At 31.4% G+C, this 14,807-nt stretch overlaps 1 protein-coding gene across 2 annotated transcripts in view; it reads right to left on the bottom strand.

Annotated features, from left to right (window-relative positions):
* Positions 1-767: 767 nt before the first annotated feature.
* Positions 768-14,807, bottom strand: part of LOC127847373 (transient receptor potential cation channel subfamily M member 7-like) — a 156,678-nt gene continuing 142,638 nt past the window's right edge. For both annotated transcript variants that reach the window (XM_052379240.1, XM_052379239.1), the window contains 4 exons: positions 14,466-14,487; positions 10,928-10,950; positions 10,279-10,348; positions 768-7,149 (listed from right to left, as the gene is read on the bottom strand). In XM_052379240.1, coding sequence (XP_052235200.1) covers positions 10,294-10,348; positions 10,928-10,950; positions 14,466-14,487 — 100 coding nt within the window. In that variant the 3' untranslated portion in view covers positions 768-7,149; positions 10,279-10,293. The remainder of the gene's footprint in view (positions 7,150-10,278; positions 10,349-10,927; positions 10,951-14,465; positions 14,488-14,807) is intronic.

The following is a 14,807-nucleotide window of genomic DNA, read 5'->3' as shown; positions in this document are numbered from 1 at the left end:
GAGCGTAACGCACCAATAGCCTTTTTGAGTAACGTGCGACAGAAGTTTGCAAAAAGTTTTTTGTTTGTCTTTAAAAAATGGGCCATAACTCTGGTTGTGTAAAATACCTCATGAAGAATATGGCCTTACGCACCATCATATTCTGTTAATGTATTAAACAGTTTCAGCTCTGAAGCAGCAACACTTTTTCAGTTATGGGCGACACAATTTAAAAGTGAGGTTAAACCAATATATTTCGATAATAAATACATTTTTAGAGATAAAACCGCGTCGGGAAAATAACATATTTGTGGTGTTTGTTATATTTTACACGTGAGCAAATACTATATATTATTGTAAGAGAAATATATTATATATAAGTATATCAAATAACTCGAAGGTCAGATAAGTAAACAACAAACTAGTGGACGGTTTTTCTTTAATAACTTTTTTATTCCAACGTCTACATCTTGAAACAATAAAACGTAGAACCGAAAGGGAGCATTTATTTTAAGGTTATTATCAAGTGATTTCCGATATCGTCATTTAAATCATGCGTTCCGTAAGTGTCAACGAGGAATTGATGTTAACTGACTTGGTGGTCCATCATTACTACTACTACGATAGCAACAATAACAACTACTTTGTTCTAAGACACTACAACAACAACCCAAGGATCTAATAAAGAAGAATTAAGAAGAATCGCAACACCGTTTGATCGAGACATATGAAACAAATAAAACAAATTAATTAATTAATTAAAATTACGAAATAAAACAAAACACACAAACTTTCGTTTTTTTATTGCTAGTATGTCAAGCTATTATAATATGCGTGCATATACATTGAATATTGAATACATGTCATGGGATCTTGAGGCTTTTGTTAAAAATATTCTTATTTCGGTATCGCTTGCCTTTTAGCTCTTCAAACGATTTTTAGAGGCCCATAGACACGTTTCTAGAATAAATAATTACATAATTCTACATCTCGCAATTTCCTTATGGAGTTTTGTTAGAAACCTAAGAAAGATATTTACATATACGTAAATAGATTCACCATTGTTGGTTCTTTAAGCCAAAAATACACCCTTTCCACATAAAGTATTTGCCATTTTTATTAAACCATTTTGTATAACTATTTTGACAATTATGCCTATAGGTACTTAATGTTTATGTTTTGCATAGCAATTTTAAAGACGTATTGAGTGAAGGTAATGCATGCTTATACATGTGTTTTTAATTTTATTAGAATACCGCCGTTTTTTTTTTACGAGGAATGGAAATGTTATGTGTTGAACCCTTTAATAATACACCATTAAGGCATATTCGTTTTAATTTTATAAAGCCTCAAAACACCATTTGTAAAAAACATCTTATAATAATTATATAAGTAATTTATGGGACATGCTCACAGTTTTGTGTATGTTCATCATACTTTGCCTAAACTTGACAATTTTAAGGACTAGTTAATCATAAACGCAGTACAAGAGAAGCACATTGAGGGAGTTCAATGATGCTTCCTCTTGGCTTTAATTTCTTGACAATCGAATGTCGAATGCGGTTACCTTCTGGATGCCCTTCGGCTATGCCGACATGATGATATTAATACGTTTATTGTTTACACTTTCCTTTATTTTGTAACTGATTCACGTGTTATCCAAAACGTAAATTAAAACAGTAGTTACAATAAAAATTTCCATTTGTTGGCTTTATCTTTGCAAGTTCATCAATTTAAACCGATGACTTCTTATTGTGTTTATAATGTCGCTCCTATTATACATATGTGTACTATGTTATGAAATTTGTGTGAACAATAAATGTTGTCCTCGTAACAATCTGTGAACATGCCCCTTAGCAAAATAAAATATATATATATATGTTACTAAAGCTACTACAACACGCTACGAGCAAACAGTTATGTGTTTTGAGTCTTTTGGTATTCATTCTTTCACTATCGGATTATAACACATACCATGCCACATTTTATATCTTTTTAAGCCTGTGTTTGTTCATTACACAAACACGTAAATGAATAATTTTAAAACTAAAATTAATCTGGGATATACGTATACGAAAAATATCTGGTCGTTCATATCTGCGAATGATGATGCTAGATAACCGATCGGCCGTTTCTTTATACCTAAAGACTCAAACTTTGTCCCAATACAATGTACATTTAAGCACATAATAATCGATTGAATTGCTCAATAAATCATAGTGTAATAGAACTTAAACCAATGTCCATAGTTATTTACGCACGCGATAAAAAGATAAAACCCAATCGAAATTTAATTTTGTGTAGTTTTTGAATGTATAATATTTAATTATAAAATTTAACACAAATACGCGAATTAAACGTTTAACTGTAGTCTAAAACAGACCTCTAATGTATGTATATAAATTGATTTGCACTATTGTTTGTTGGTAAACACGTAAAATCAACTATGTTCAATGATAAACTATACAATAAAATACAGCATATAAACAATATACTACTTCTACTACTAAGGATAATGAGAATAATACAAGTAATTTAAAAATATATGCATACTTATATCATTGCAATCACACACGGGACGTTTTAAATCTATAAAGCTAGGTGTTATAAACTTTATTGTATACGGACAGACGTCTTTATAGAATATTTTTTTCCTGTGAACTCAATGACCCGCATGAACATCTTGAACACAAATAAAAGGTTAATGCTTAATAAATATCCTATGTGCGAAACACATGAGTGATAAGTTTCAAAATCATTAAGCAACTAGCATAACATACAACTTTTACAAGTCCGTTTAAATTTCCACTCGCAACCAGTTCCTGTTCACAAAAAGTCAGTAAAACTCTCATTGCCATGTTTTTGACAACTATGATAATACTGACTTTTGATTAATCTATCCCTTTTTGTGATGTTTCTTTAACGAGCTACAAGGTTATTGCATATTTACGATCTGACGCAAACGCGTGACATTTTAGTTCAAGTACAACTAAATACGTCCACATATGTGATTGCTTAGTCAAGACATGAGAAACAAACATACTGTAATATATCAATCAAATTGTATACATTAGTTATACATTAGTTATGAAATCAATATTGCATTATTTAATATACAATCCCAATGCGTTCATTCAAACTCAAAGAAGAATAATACAAACATATACATACTACTACAATCGGTCGCAAATTAATTGAGTGCGTCATTTTCTGTAGTATATATGTATATTAAGCTAAGAAAAAATGCATCAGTATAATTATAAAATGCAAATATATCTCCTGCAGTAACATTCAGCAAGCGAAACAAAAGTATTATAAAATAATAACTATAAATATATTTTATTTACGCGTTTATAGACAAGTATTCAAAGGCAAAGGCATAACAAAATACTTATTATTTATGTGTGGTGAACTAACAGACATTTTTAACAATACTATTTAAAGAAAACATATGACGTATTGTTTTTTGCTTTCAGACTATTGTTATACGAGTGCATTTGTTCCTGCGTTTCTTATAGGTATTGATATGATTCAACTGATTCATGTTTAAAGCACAGACGTGTCAATTACTTACTTTTACACTTGTAAACTTATGCATCAGTATAATTATGAAATGCAATTATATATCCTTCTGTAAAAATCAGCAAGTCAAACATAAATATCAGACAGCAAAATATTCGTTACCTATTAAAAATACTAAAATTAAGTTTACATAGATTGTATTCTGTTTAATATCATTGTTATAAAATAATAATAACTCTGTGTATTTAATTAACGCGTTTATAGACAATTGTTTGGTTAGTTAAGATTCAAAGTCAAACACATTACAGAATACTTACTATATATGCGTGGTGAACTAACATAAACATTTTGACCAATGCAATCTATTGAAACAAAAAATGAATAATTGGGTATTTTGCGCATTTTTCCTGCGTTTCAAATAGTTATGTAAAATTATAAATGCATAAAGCCTAGGTATACATATCTACACTGCTTACGAAGTGTATGAACTTTTGTTGTTTCATTGATGTAGTTTATAATATAGTTGTAAGAAAAAAACTTTACACTTGTACACGGATGTTGATTGTATGCATACATCAATGAAAAAAACGCACGTTAAACTTAGCACATACATCAGTAAACAATAAAAATAACATAATATACATTATTAATAATAGCTTACATATTAAAAATACAAATAAAATATAACGCTAGTAGTATTGCGGAAATACATCAAAGCAAAAGCAACACAATATATCTGTTTTATACAATTGATTAAAACAATTAAACAGGTATTGGAGATGTTGATTTCTGTTTTGAATCTGTTATCGAATCTTAAAATTAAAACATCGTACATTCTTAAGAAGGTCAGGGAGGTTTGGTGAACTTATATTGTGTTTGTGAGCGTTGTTAATCTGTTTACCGACTGCATTAGCTTTCTATGATACACCGCTGAACATTATTTTTTATTCATTTCGTTACATTATTGCGTTAGGATAAACATCAACTCTATAAGATTAATGTATGCGTATGAACCCTTATGAAGCGCTAGTCAACTTATAGCTTATGTTTATGAATCTTAGCAAAAATGAAACATTTAATATATAGTTTTTCAAAGACACATATGAAGTATTTTAAGAAAGATGTTGAACTGTTTCATGAATGACCTAAGAACTGCACTGTATATTGGTTGAAATGTGCACATCATGAAATATGATGAATTTAGTCGGAACTGCTTTCATTATCAGAATGTGTAAACAATCCAACACTACACATATACTTAATTTGCATGAACTATATAAAATCATACATGGTCGTTTAATAAACTCTCCATGTTAAATCATATAGAAATAGTACATAATGCAAATACATAGCAATAACGCACTTTATTAAACAATTATAAAATGTATTGTTTTAATCGGATCTTGAAAACTAAAACCCAAAGAAAAGTGGCATTCAAATGCAATGCAAAATTTGTATCCGTACGAATACCATTATACCACAGAAAAACAAAACTTCATGTAATTTGTTACAAAAGTAGATATAGATAAAATACTATGTACACAATATAATGTTCAATCAACGAAACATTGATCCATGAAGGTTAAGACACACATAAACACATTATATGAAATGGTAATACTTTCATCAATTGTTATTTTCATTATTCGCAATTCTTTTAATTCAGCCGCTAACTAACGCTCTATTGGTTATTGTCGGCTCGGGTACTACTTACATGTACCCCGGGTAAACTTAAGTATACTTACATATGTACCCCGGGTTACGGAAAACATATTTTAACGTACTCGGTCGATATTAGTCTGCACCCGAATCGTATTCCCGCCGAAATACGATGTGGTAAAACGCGCTACCGATTACAATAAAACGATATTGTTTATCTTAAACAAACTTCTCTCTAAAAAACTGTATCAACATGCTTTTTTTAAAAAGCCGATTAAGCATTAAATTTTTCGGGTACGTTTTAGTACATGTATATTTACCGTACCGTAAATAATTATGTTAGTATACTTAAGAGTACCCGGGTACATGTAAGAAGTACCCGAGCCGACAATGACCAATGGAGCCTAACTAACTGCTTGCCACATCCTTTTTTGTACAAAGCACATAAACTTCTTAACTAACAATCTTATCAAACAACAATATTACATTCATTAAAAAATCATACAATATGAATATACAGATTTAGGTTAAACATTGATTTGCATTAGATATAACTGTTCATTTAAACATTTATATGAATAACATTTGTTTTTTATATTGATAACACGCATTTACATCTGCAATTCTATTGCGATTATGTTTAAATATATTTGTATTTTAATTTTCTAAAAAAGGAATCATATATAGTGTATTGTGTATTTAACAAAATGTAACATGCATTTCAAAGGGAGTACCGGGACGGAGTCTAAAGTTTAAAGTTATGCCAAAAATAGTATGGAGAAGCACACTAAAAAGTGTGTGCATAAGTCGAAATTTGATTGTGACACATTTTATGTCTGCATTTAATCATGCCCCAGTTTCTAAATGCCAAAACAGGTAAAACAGTAGACGTAAGTTTCAACGATTATTAGAATAAGTATGGGAAGCATACGAACGGTTTCAAAATGTTCGTTTTGTTAAAACCATCTTATTAAACAGGACATTGGATACATAAATATTATTGAAATAATATGTGTCCATAGATACAACGATTATTAACATGCTTATACAATATGGACATTTATGTAAATCAAGAAATGTTTAAAATATCATAAGAGGCACACAATTTATAAAGCAACAATAAAAGGCAAACAATATCGACAGCGTTTAAACAGTGTAAAAAATAGTAGAACTTCTTATCACTGCGATTGTGTGCTATACATTTGTTATACATTTTAAAAAAAATCAATACCAAACACATTCATCGAAACCACACAGTATTCCAAAACCAACACTATACAACTGCACCGAAAAGTATACAACAATATAAAGGTATACAATACAGGTATATATTTTTGGGAATACATACATTTGGCCACATAATACTACGAATAAGTACAATATACACCATAACCTCAGATTCAGACAATACTGAATTTGCACTGGCGTTTTCATATGTCCATACGTTTCGACTGACAAATGTGCCAGTATTAATGTGATTTGTTTTTTTTATCACACTATTTCTTAGCAAACAATTGTACCGCTGCTTTTGTTGTTCGGTATTACCATTCTCTAAATTCATCTACACTCTCACCGAATATTAACGATATGTGCAAACATTGAATACATATAAAACAACAACTTATCAATACAACGAGAAGCAAAAAGCAAGCATGTATATACACTGCAAATACGCCGACCTAAATAATTGATACACACATGTTAACAAAATGCTCTAGTCGATTCGAATTAATTAACATGAATTGTTAATATTTGAAGGCGTAATACATAGTTCGGGCATAGTTAAATGCAACATATATATTAAAAGCATTCAAAATTGCCCGGTGAATATAGTGCAACCTCCATAGAGCTGAAATAGACATCGTTCCTACATACCATTAGTGTTAATACTCTTTGTTTCACAAACTGGTCTAAATCGATATCACCCATAATGTATCGTGTTTACATTACGGCTCAGTTTTTTTCGTCCACCTTATGTTCAATGTCAGCCTGAAGTAAAAGATAATATATTTATCATATAATATACTAGTTATTTACTAAGAACACTCAGTTATACTTCTAAGGCAGCGCTTTTATAATTCTTTTTATTCTGTGTATTTATAAATATATTTTAAAATTCGATTTGAGTATAAATATTTGCAGCGAAATCATTTACCTATAAGGCTAATACATTTTTTTCAGGTTTGCTGCATGATGGAATAACAGTTAGCAAATAAATAAGAGTTATTGTTCGCATATGATTTTATCTCTTAACAAAAGAAAGTCTTATCGTCGCGGCCGGCCGATCGCGAATATTTCATTCAACATGAAAATGGCGTATATTTGCAACATATTTATTGCGTACAGGATTAAATCATACGTCACGAATATAGGCTTCAATGATTTTTAGAAGAGGAAAACTATTCATTCAAATAAATCGTGATACGTTTGAATTATTGTGTCACTCTCCAGATTATGCTACATGGTTATATAATTATTTCATGTAATGAAGGTATTGATACTTGGCTAGTTAAGTACAACATGTCTCTTAGGTTCGACACTTTAATAACATCCGATTCATATAAGCAATCACAATAATGAGTACGTCAACGTCTCACACACAATCACAGCGTTATAAATACTGACCATTCTGGGGGCCGCACAAAGGTTTAACATTCCAAATTTAATGTATCACACATACATGCAAGTGACAATGACCAAGAATATCGTCACTGGTAACCTCTTACAGATAAAGCTCAAAACTAGGCCTTGTGGTAATCGCTATGAAGGTTCACTCTTGAGCTATTGTGTAAAATGTTTCCTCCGGCGAAGAGCTCCGCTGCCAAGACCAGGTAACATGGACTGCAATTTAACTCTCCGGCCGGAAATCAGACGTTACGTTGTTTTGGGTGCAATTTCTTGAGTAGTGGGTGTGCAGACTGTATGTTGTCTTTGGGGCTGGGATTGTCAATGGAATCTGTTTAGCTACAATCGTGTACACCAATGGTAGTTGTGATGACGGAACTGTAATTTATAGTCGCTTACGGGGGATTGGATACGTCCTCACTTGCAATGATATCTCTTCGCGCTTGATTGGGCTTTTCTGGTTTCCGGCTTAATCGTCTAATGGCACTCTCGACTCTCCATGGATAAAGTTAAAGATTGACGGTAACTTATCATGGTCTGCCTTCCAATATAAACCTGCCGTGTATTTGTTGTCGGCATTCGATTGACGCCGGCTGGTACGTCTTCAGTCGGTGTTTTGATTCCTATTCTATTTACCACAATCGCTCAACTAAACTCGCTACGTTTACATGTGACTTAATCACGTTGAATACGTGGCTCGGAATCTTTGATAGATCAAAATTGACAAGATTGCTTATTCGTTTCGATTCAGGTGCTGTCTCCAAGAGCCGATCCGATATTATTTATCTCATAATGTTAGCAAGTGAATGATCTCCGTGTTAGTAGGCTGTCCTTAAATGTAACATACAATCTCGTGTATGATGATCGCATTATGTGTCCTTCATAAAAAATATGCCACATGTCTGGTTCGCACACAAATAAAGTCTGTTTTCAAATGCACGCCCGGATTGCAGTTCTGTGATGGTAAGAGCGACTTCAAATACAAGTATCTTTTTTTTTCAAAAATGGAACTGATATGTTCACTTTAAAACTTGATGTAGTCCAGGACAATTTCAACCTAGTATTTATCTCAGTTAAAGCTACACAGTATTTTGGCTAATAATGTTCATCACAGAACGCAAATTAAACTGCAGCAGTGTGACTTTTGTTATGTTGTCGGCGTTGTTGTAATAATTGAACCAGCGCAGAACGATGATGTGGGCACGAACTCATTTACTCCCATATCCGATTTTGTCGCTTACCCAGCGAATCAAAGCCTCTTCTGTGAGTTTATATTGTATAATGAAAATTAGGCATGCTGTTCAAAGTGTTGCACGGAACTGGTTGCGCGATAGGTGCTTGCATTGTATTGTAGTTCAAATAAGTGGTTGATTCAGATGAATCCTACAAACTGCCTTTTGAAAAGATCTTCGTCAAACGAAGGAAGCATTTTTTTAGTATTTTAGATTAAAAAACGTTACTTGGGTTACTGGTGTTGACCGTAAACTTGTTTGCGTTTACCTGCATTCCAACTGCAGTTGCCTGACATAACACTGGTTAGGATACTCTGGCTGCGCGATGGTTTATGGTAAAAGTATTCAATATTTTGTAAGTGACGCTTAAGTACTCCTCGGTTGCCATCTTGATTCGGTTGTAATTCTTAATACTCATTTCAATGATCTGGTAACGGCATTAATTAATTGATGAACTGATCCTTCGGTAGTTAAGTAAATATTTATTTTAGGTTAGTTTAATAATAATGTCTGAATAATGCTTACACAAACAATAATAATGACGTCAATGCCATATACACAATTCCATCAATAGAAGCGAAACCGAGTATGCACTATTTTGAAAAAAATAAGTTTCTTTCAATAACAGTAGTTTTGTAATTATAGACTTATACGTTATTTAGTCCGAGCATATTGTTCATACAAGCATTACCTGTAAACTCTAAAAAAATAATGACACGCTTACTTCATAAGCGGTGAATTTGTTTTTCAAGCATGAAGTAATTATCGATTGTAAAAGATGAATAGAAAAAAAATCGCATCGATTTATATACAATGTATATACACATTTCAAACATTCCTGAATATTTAGGTAATTGTTAATTAAAATATGTATCTATTGACAACTCTTTTATAAACATGTATGATTTGTTAACACGAAATTACAGACGTCTTTTCTTTCTTCGCACGGCTCCTAAACAGATAGTTCGACTGACACTTTGTGCTACATTTCGTTTTGACATTTTGCGTATATAGTAACTCGTTGTGAAGTTTGAAAATGTTATATTCATTAAATAGAAAAGTAATAGCGCTTTGAAAAAATATTTATATAACATTTTATACCGCATTTGGTAGCTATGCCTACGTTCACACCGCAATGTGTTTGTTTCAGAAAATGGTTTTCGACTTAACGGAATCACTTGGATTTTTAAGAAAAAAAACAAAAAGGTTTGTTTAATTGCTTTATCAATAGTAACGCATCTTGTTGAACATAAAACAATACCTTCTACTTCTTCATTCACAGGTTGTCGATACTCGCCTGCATTCTGTTAAGCTGGTCCTGAAGACTGAGGCTGAAACGTGAAAGGATATCACATTAGTGAGCGTCTATGCAACCAAATAAAGAATACTACGCCGTCACGGTATTTTTTTTTCAAAAAAAAAATCCGAGTTAAAAAGCATGTTTAAATATAAATTTCTTCTATGCGTCGCCTAAATGGTGTTCATTATTTTTAAAACGATTTTCATCGCTTATGGTCTTTTTAACAATAAGGATTGTCGACAAAATCTGTTACACACATATTCAAATTAATGCTGACAAGTGTTTTACTTTCAGATTTTGATAATGTACAATTTGCATTTTCAATTTATATTTAATTTTATGGCATGTGCTTACTCATACCCAAATAATATATACAATTGTTATACATGTTTAAGTTTCTTTAGAACATAATAAAGTGTCTAAGTAGTTCATTCCGAGTTAGTTTATAAACATTATTAAAGGAACGTTCTATTATCGTTTCATTATTCGGTAAATGGTCTTAAATAAGGACATTTTTAACACTGAATAATAAAACGGTTTTTAATGTAAACTCCTGTATATATATACATAATTATAACCACACATAAATGAACAGAAAATGCATACGTACACCAGGCTCGCCAACTCATCATTCTGCAATAACATATTATAATAATACGGTTAAGAAAGAAGTATTGCAATTGAGTAACGTGGTAGTAAAAGCAAACATTTTCGTACAAATACCTCGTGATACGATCGATGGTAGGTTTCGAAAACCTTCATTGAACAGAAACATAATTTAAAACTCGTCGTCTTGTTTTGACTGGCATTATGTATAAGAATATATTTTAATACGGGTAAATGTACATTTGTTAACAACAGGAGCTGCGTCAGAATCAACTATTCGACCAACGTGATTAAACCTCTCTCGTTATTAAAATATCCTAACAAATCAATGAAATGATGGGTAGTCTACAGCGTGCCGTTTCATTATGAAGGAATGCAATTTAAAATTATCAATCATATAGCATAATTTGTGTAGAATGATACTATATATATAACTATACAAATAGAAACATATTACAAATAGAAACATATTAGGAAGTAATTTTATTGAATGCATTGTTCTTTATTTACTATTCACATGCACAATAGTAGGTAATTTACCCTTAATTACACGCCTTACACAACAACATTGCAATCTATTGGCATATACTTCTGCGTTGTTAATACCGGGACTCAAGCGTTCATGATATGTTTAAGTTTAATGTTTTGTTGTTTGTCGTCAGCTGTTTTGTGCAGGTAATTGATCGGTTGCTTTAAGTAAAAGACTAGCGGATGTAAACAAGAATAACTATCATGGTAATATTTTCTAGAGAAGCATTATTCATATATTAATCTTAACGCTAGTGAAAAAGATGTAAACAAAGCAAATATACCTCTACAAGGGCAATCTGATCAAAGCTAACAAGTATCTTAAATATTGGTTACTATTTTTATCAAGTATTGTTTTCGTATTTTAACGATTGCGGCTTGGCCATCTTTACGGAAGTATTGTGTTTGCTGGTCAGGTGACATCATGTCTGCAAACACATTTATAACAGCCTCAAGATAATTAACGTGACCAAAGTCATTTAATTAACTTGATCGCAAACCAGCATACTTGGGTGCAAAGTCATTTCAATCACTTGATCGCAAACCAGGGTAAGCGGGCTGCATACCGAGTAACCAGAACCGGAGTATTTCTTGTTTTTTAATCTCGTTTAAACAATATTTATTGATTTTGTTTTAAATCAATTTTGTTCAGAATCACCAAATTAAATTGTTACCTTTACAAAGATTGATGCATTGTTTTGCATTTCACGGCGTTAAAAAAATAAACAAACGTATGTGTTTATACACAAGTATCTGTATTTCAAATCTTAACAACATTTATTAAAAAAATCATGGTATTTATAAAAAGCATTAAGGAATTTACACTTGAATGTATAAAGCCGCTCGTCGAACTTGCTATTTCTTTTTGTATTATGCGATATGAATGAAACATCTAATCGTTCACCGCAAAATGTACTGCAGGCAATTAAAGTTTGAACGCAAGCGTTTGATTATTTTTAGAATAGTTGTTGAAGCGTACACATGTCTTATTGATGTTAAGAAACCGGATATTTTAATCTAAATTAAAACGCCTTGGGTGTATTTATATTTTCATAAACGCCCCTTGTCTTAACTTCTAACTCATCAAATCATTAATTTAATTTTCAAAAATAATTTATTGAGTTAAAGATATATTAATTTAGATTTTCTAACACTTTGTACTGAGAAAAATAAATACACGCAATTCATCAATTAAACGGTTTTGAGAGCGTACTATTAAAATAATGCATTAGAATGAAATACTGAAACTGTTGCGTTAAAAAAGCACTCACGAGGAAAGGAACATAATGATATGAATTAAAACTAACTTTTAGTGCACATGTTTGGTTTAATGATTTCAATTTTAAGATATATTTAATTACTAAGACGTTTTAAAGTCATAATTATTGTTAAAATTAGAATAAATTAAACGGAACTGGGCCAGAATCACTGATAAAGCGTAGTTGTGTGTAGCTAACCTGGCATGGGTAGGTTGAGCAGCCTATGTCATTTAACAGATCAAAAGGGGCGTGCTTACATGTGTCCACCTACCGTTTTAAAATTAGTGAGTAAGTGCGTTATTGTACTAATCAAACTATTCATAAACATACTTTTGAAATATACAGATATTTTAGTGTTAGCAGGATCATTCGCTATTTTCACAGCATAACATTCTTTCGTTCATATCTCTCAAATTGTTTGTTGATATGGTGCTTTCCCAGTTTTAGTGCACATACGCAGAGGATGTAATCACTTGACAAACAAGAGGGCGACGTCCATGCCGAGACATGCCATTTTGCCGTTGTATTCCCTTTATTACTATTATTTATTGTTAAAATGTTTGTTAGCGTTAAATCGTATTTATATTCGCTCTATATATCGACTTTACTTTTTGTGAAATTTCTTAGCGGGTCACAAAATTACAGCTCACGCTTAAAAATTTTTAAGCGAGTAAAGTCGAAATAAGAGAGAAAAGTAATATTTATTGCTTCATAAGACAAAATCTTTTGATACATAATCTTGAAATTGTAACAATAAAAAGTTCCATTGACAGTATTTCACTCTGACACAATACAGTTTACGACTTACTTAATAATTTTCGAACTTGATTTTCCTTTTTTTAGGATTGTTCAAATGAGCGTTTAATAACAGCAACGTGTTAACTGGAGAATATAATTTATTCTGATTTAAATAACTATTCATACAAGTTCATCATATATACTGATATAAAAAATTATTGACCAGAATATGAACGTAAGCAGACTATTTAAACGAATTGAAACAGCTTGAATCGGCAGTGACAGTGCAGGTAGTGAGCATTGCCAACACGTCAATCAGGATAATTTCGCAGTTGCTTTTATGGCTAGATACATGCTGATTTATTTATCTCACAATCACAATTCACAATGTATTCGATCTTTAAAAAAACACACGTTTTAATGCATCAGCGGACTGCCATCTCTGCTAGCGTAGTAATCTTATTTCGGATGAAATTTTAACACAATCGAATAGCATTTTTTTTTATAGAGGTGTGACCTCAATTATTTAATCTGACATCTATGCCAGAACCGGGTAACTACGCGCCATTTTTTGCAAGCATTACATACACTAAAATATAAACTTTGAAGGTTTAGGTTTTTAATTATGTGTGCGATTAGTATGACCTGTGTTGAATCAGTAGGTAAAGGGGATCTAAACTGTGTTTCACAATATGTTTGGTGAGTTTATGCGATTACGTTGGATTTTTGAACTTATTAAACGAATATTAAAGATTTCGTAATTTTTTATACATTGTTGTAGCTCGAATTATTATTATTATTATTATTATTATTATTATTATTATCCTATAGCACTTATTATTACCATTTTACGCATTTATTTCCGAATTAGTAATAATACAATATGAGAACGAGTATATAATTAAATAAACAATATAGGACACTTTGCAATAGGTTAATAAAGTACTTAAATATTAACAAAAGACATTGCCGGTCTGTTTTATTAGCTCATTAAGGTATATATTTTAATGGACTTACTTTGTTTTTCAAATGATCAAGCCTGAAATGGAAGTAAAATATATTTAAACACAATTTAATCGAGTTTATACTTCTATCCAATAATAATGCAAGCTAGATCTTTTGATTGTATGTTACGGTCTAAAAACTCATATATATTATTCAGCAAAACAACAAAGTAATATTTCGCTTCAGAAACAAACACATCAAATGTATTGGAGCGTATATTTGACATCATTAGGGCGAAGATTGTCATTCAAACTAACACTTCTCACAACTTCTAGAACATAAATTAACAATTATACTTATGTTGCGGACATGTTGATCGCTTTACAACATAAATATTTTGATATGTAAGTGAAT

Source organism: Dreissena polymorpha, chromosome 10 (assembly GCF_020536995.1).
Source record: "Dreissena polymorpha isolate Duluth1 chromosome 10, UMN_Dpol_1.0, whole genome shotgun sequence".
Taxonomy (NCBI): Eukaryota; Metazoa; Mollusca; class Bivalvia; order Myida; family Dreissenidae; genus Dreissena; species Dreissena polymorpha.
The sequence above is the reverse complement of the archived record's forward strand: the minus strand, read 5'-3'. Positions and strand labels throughout refer to the sequence as shown.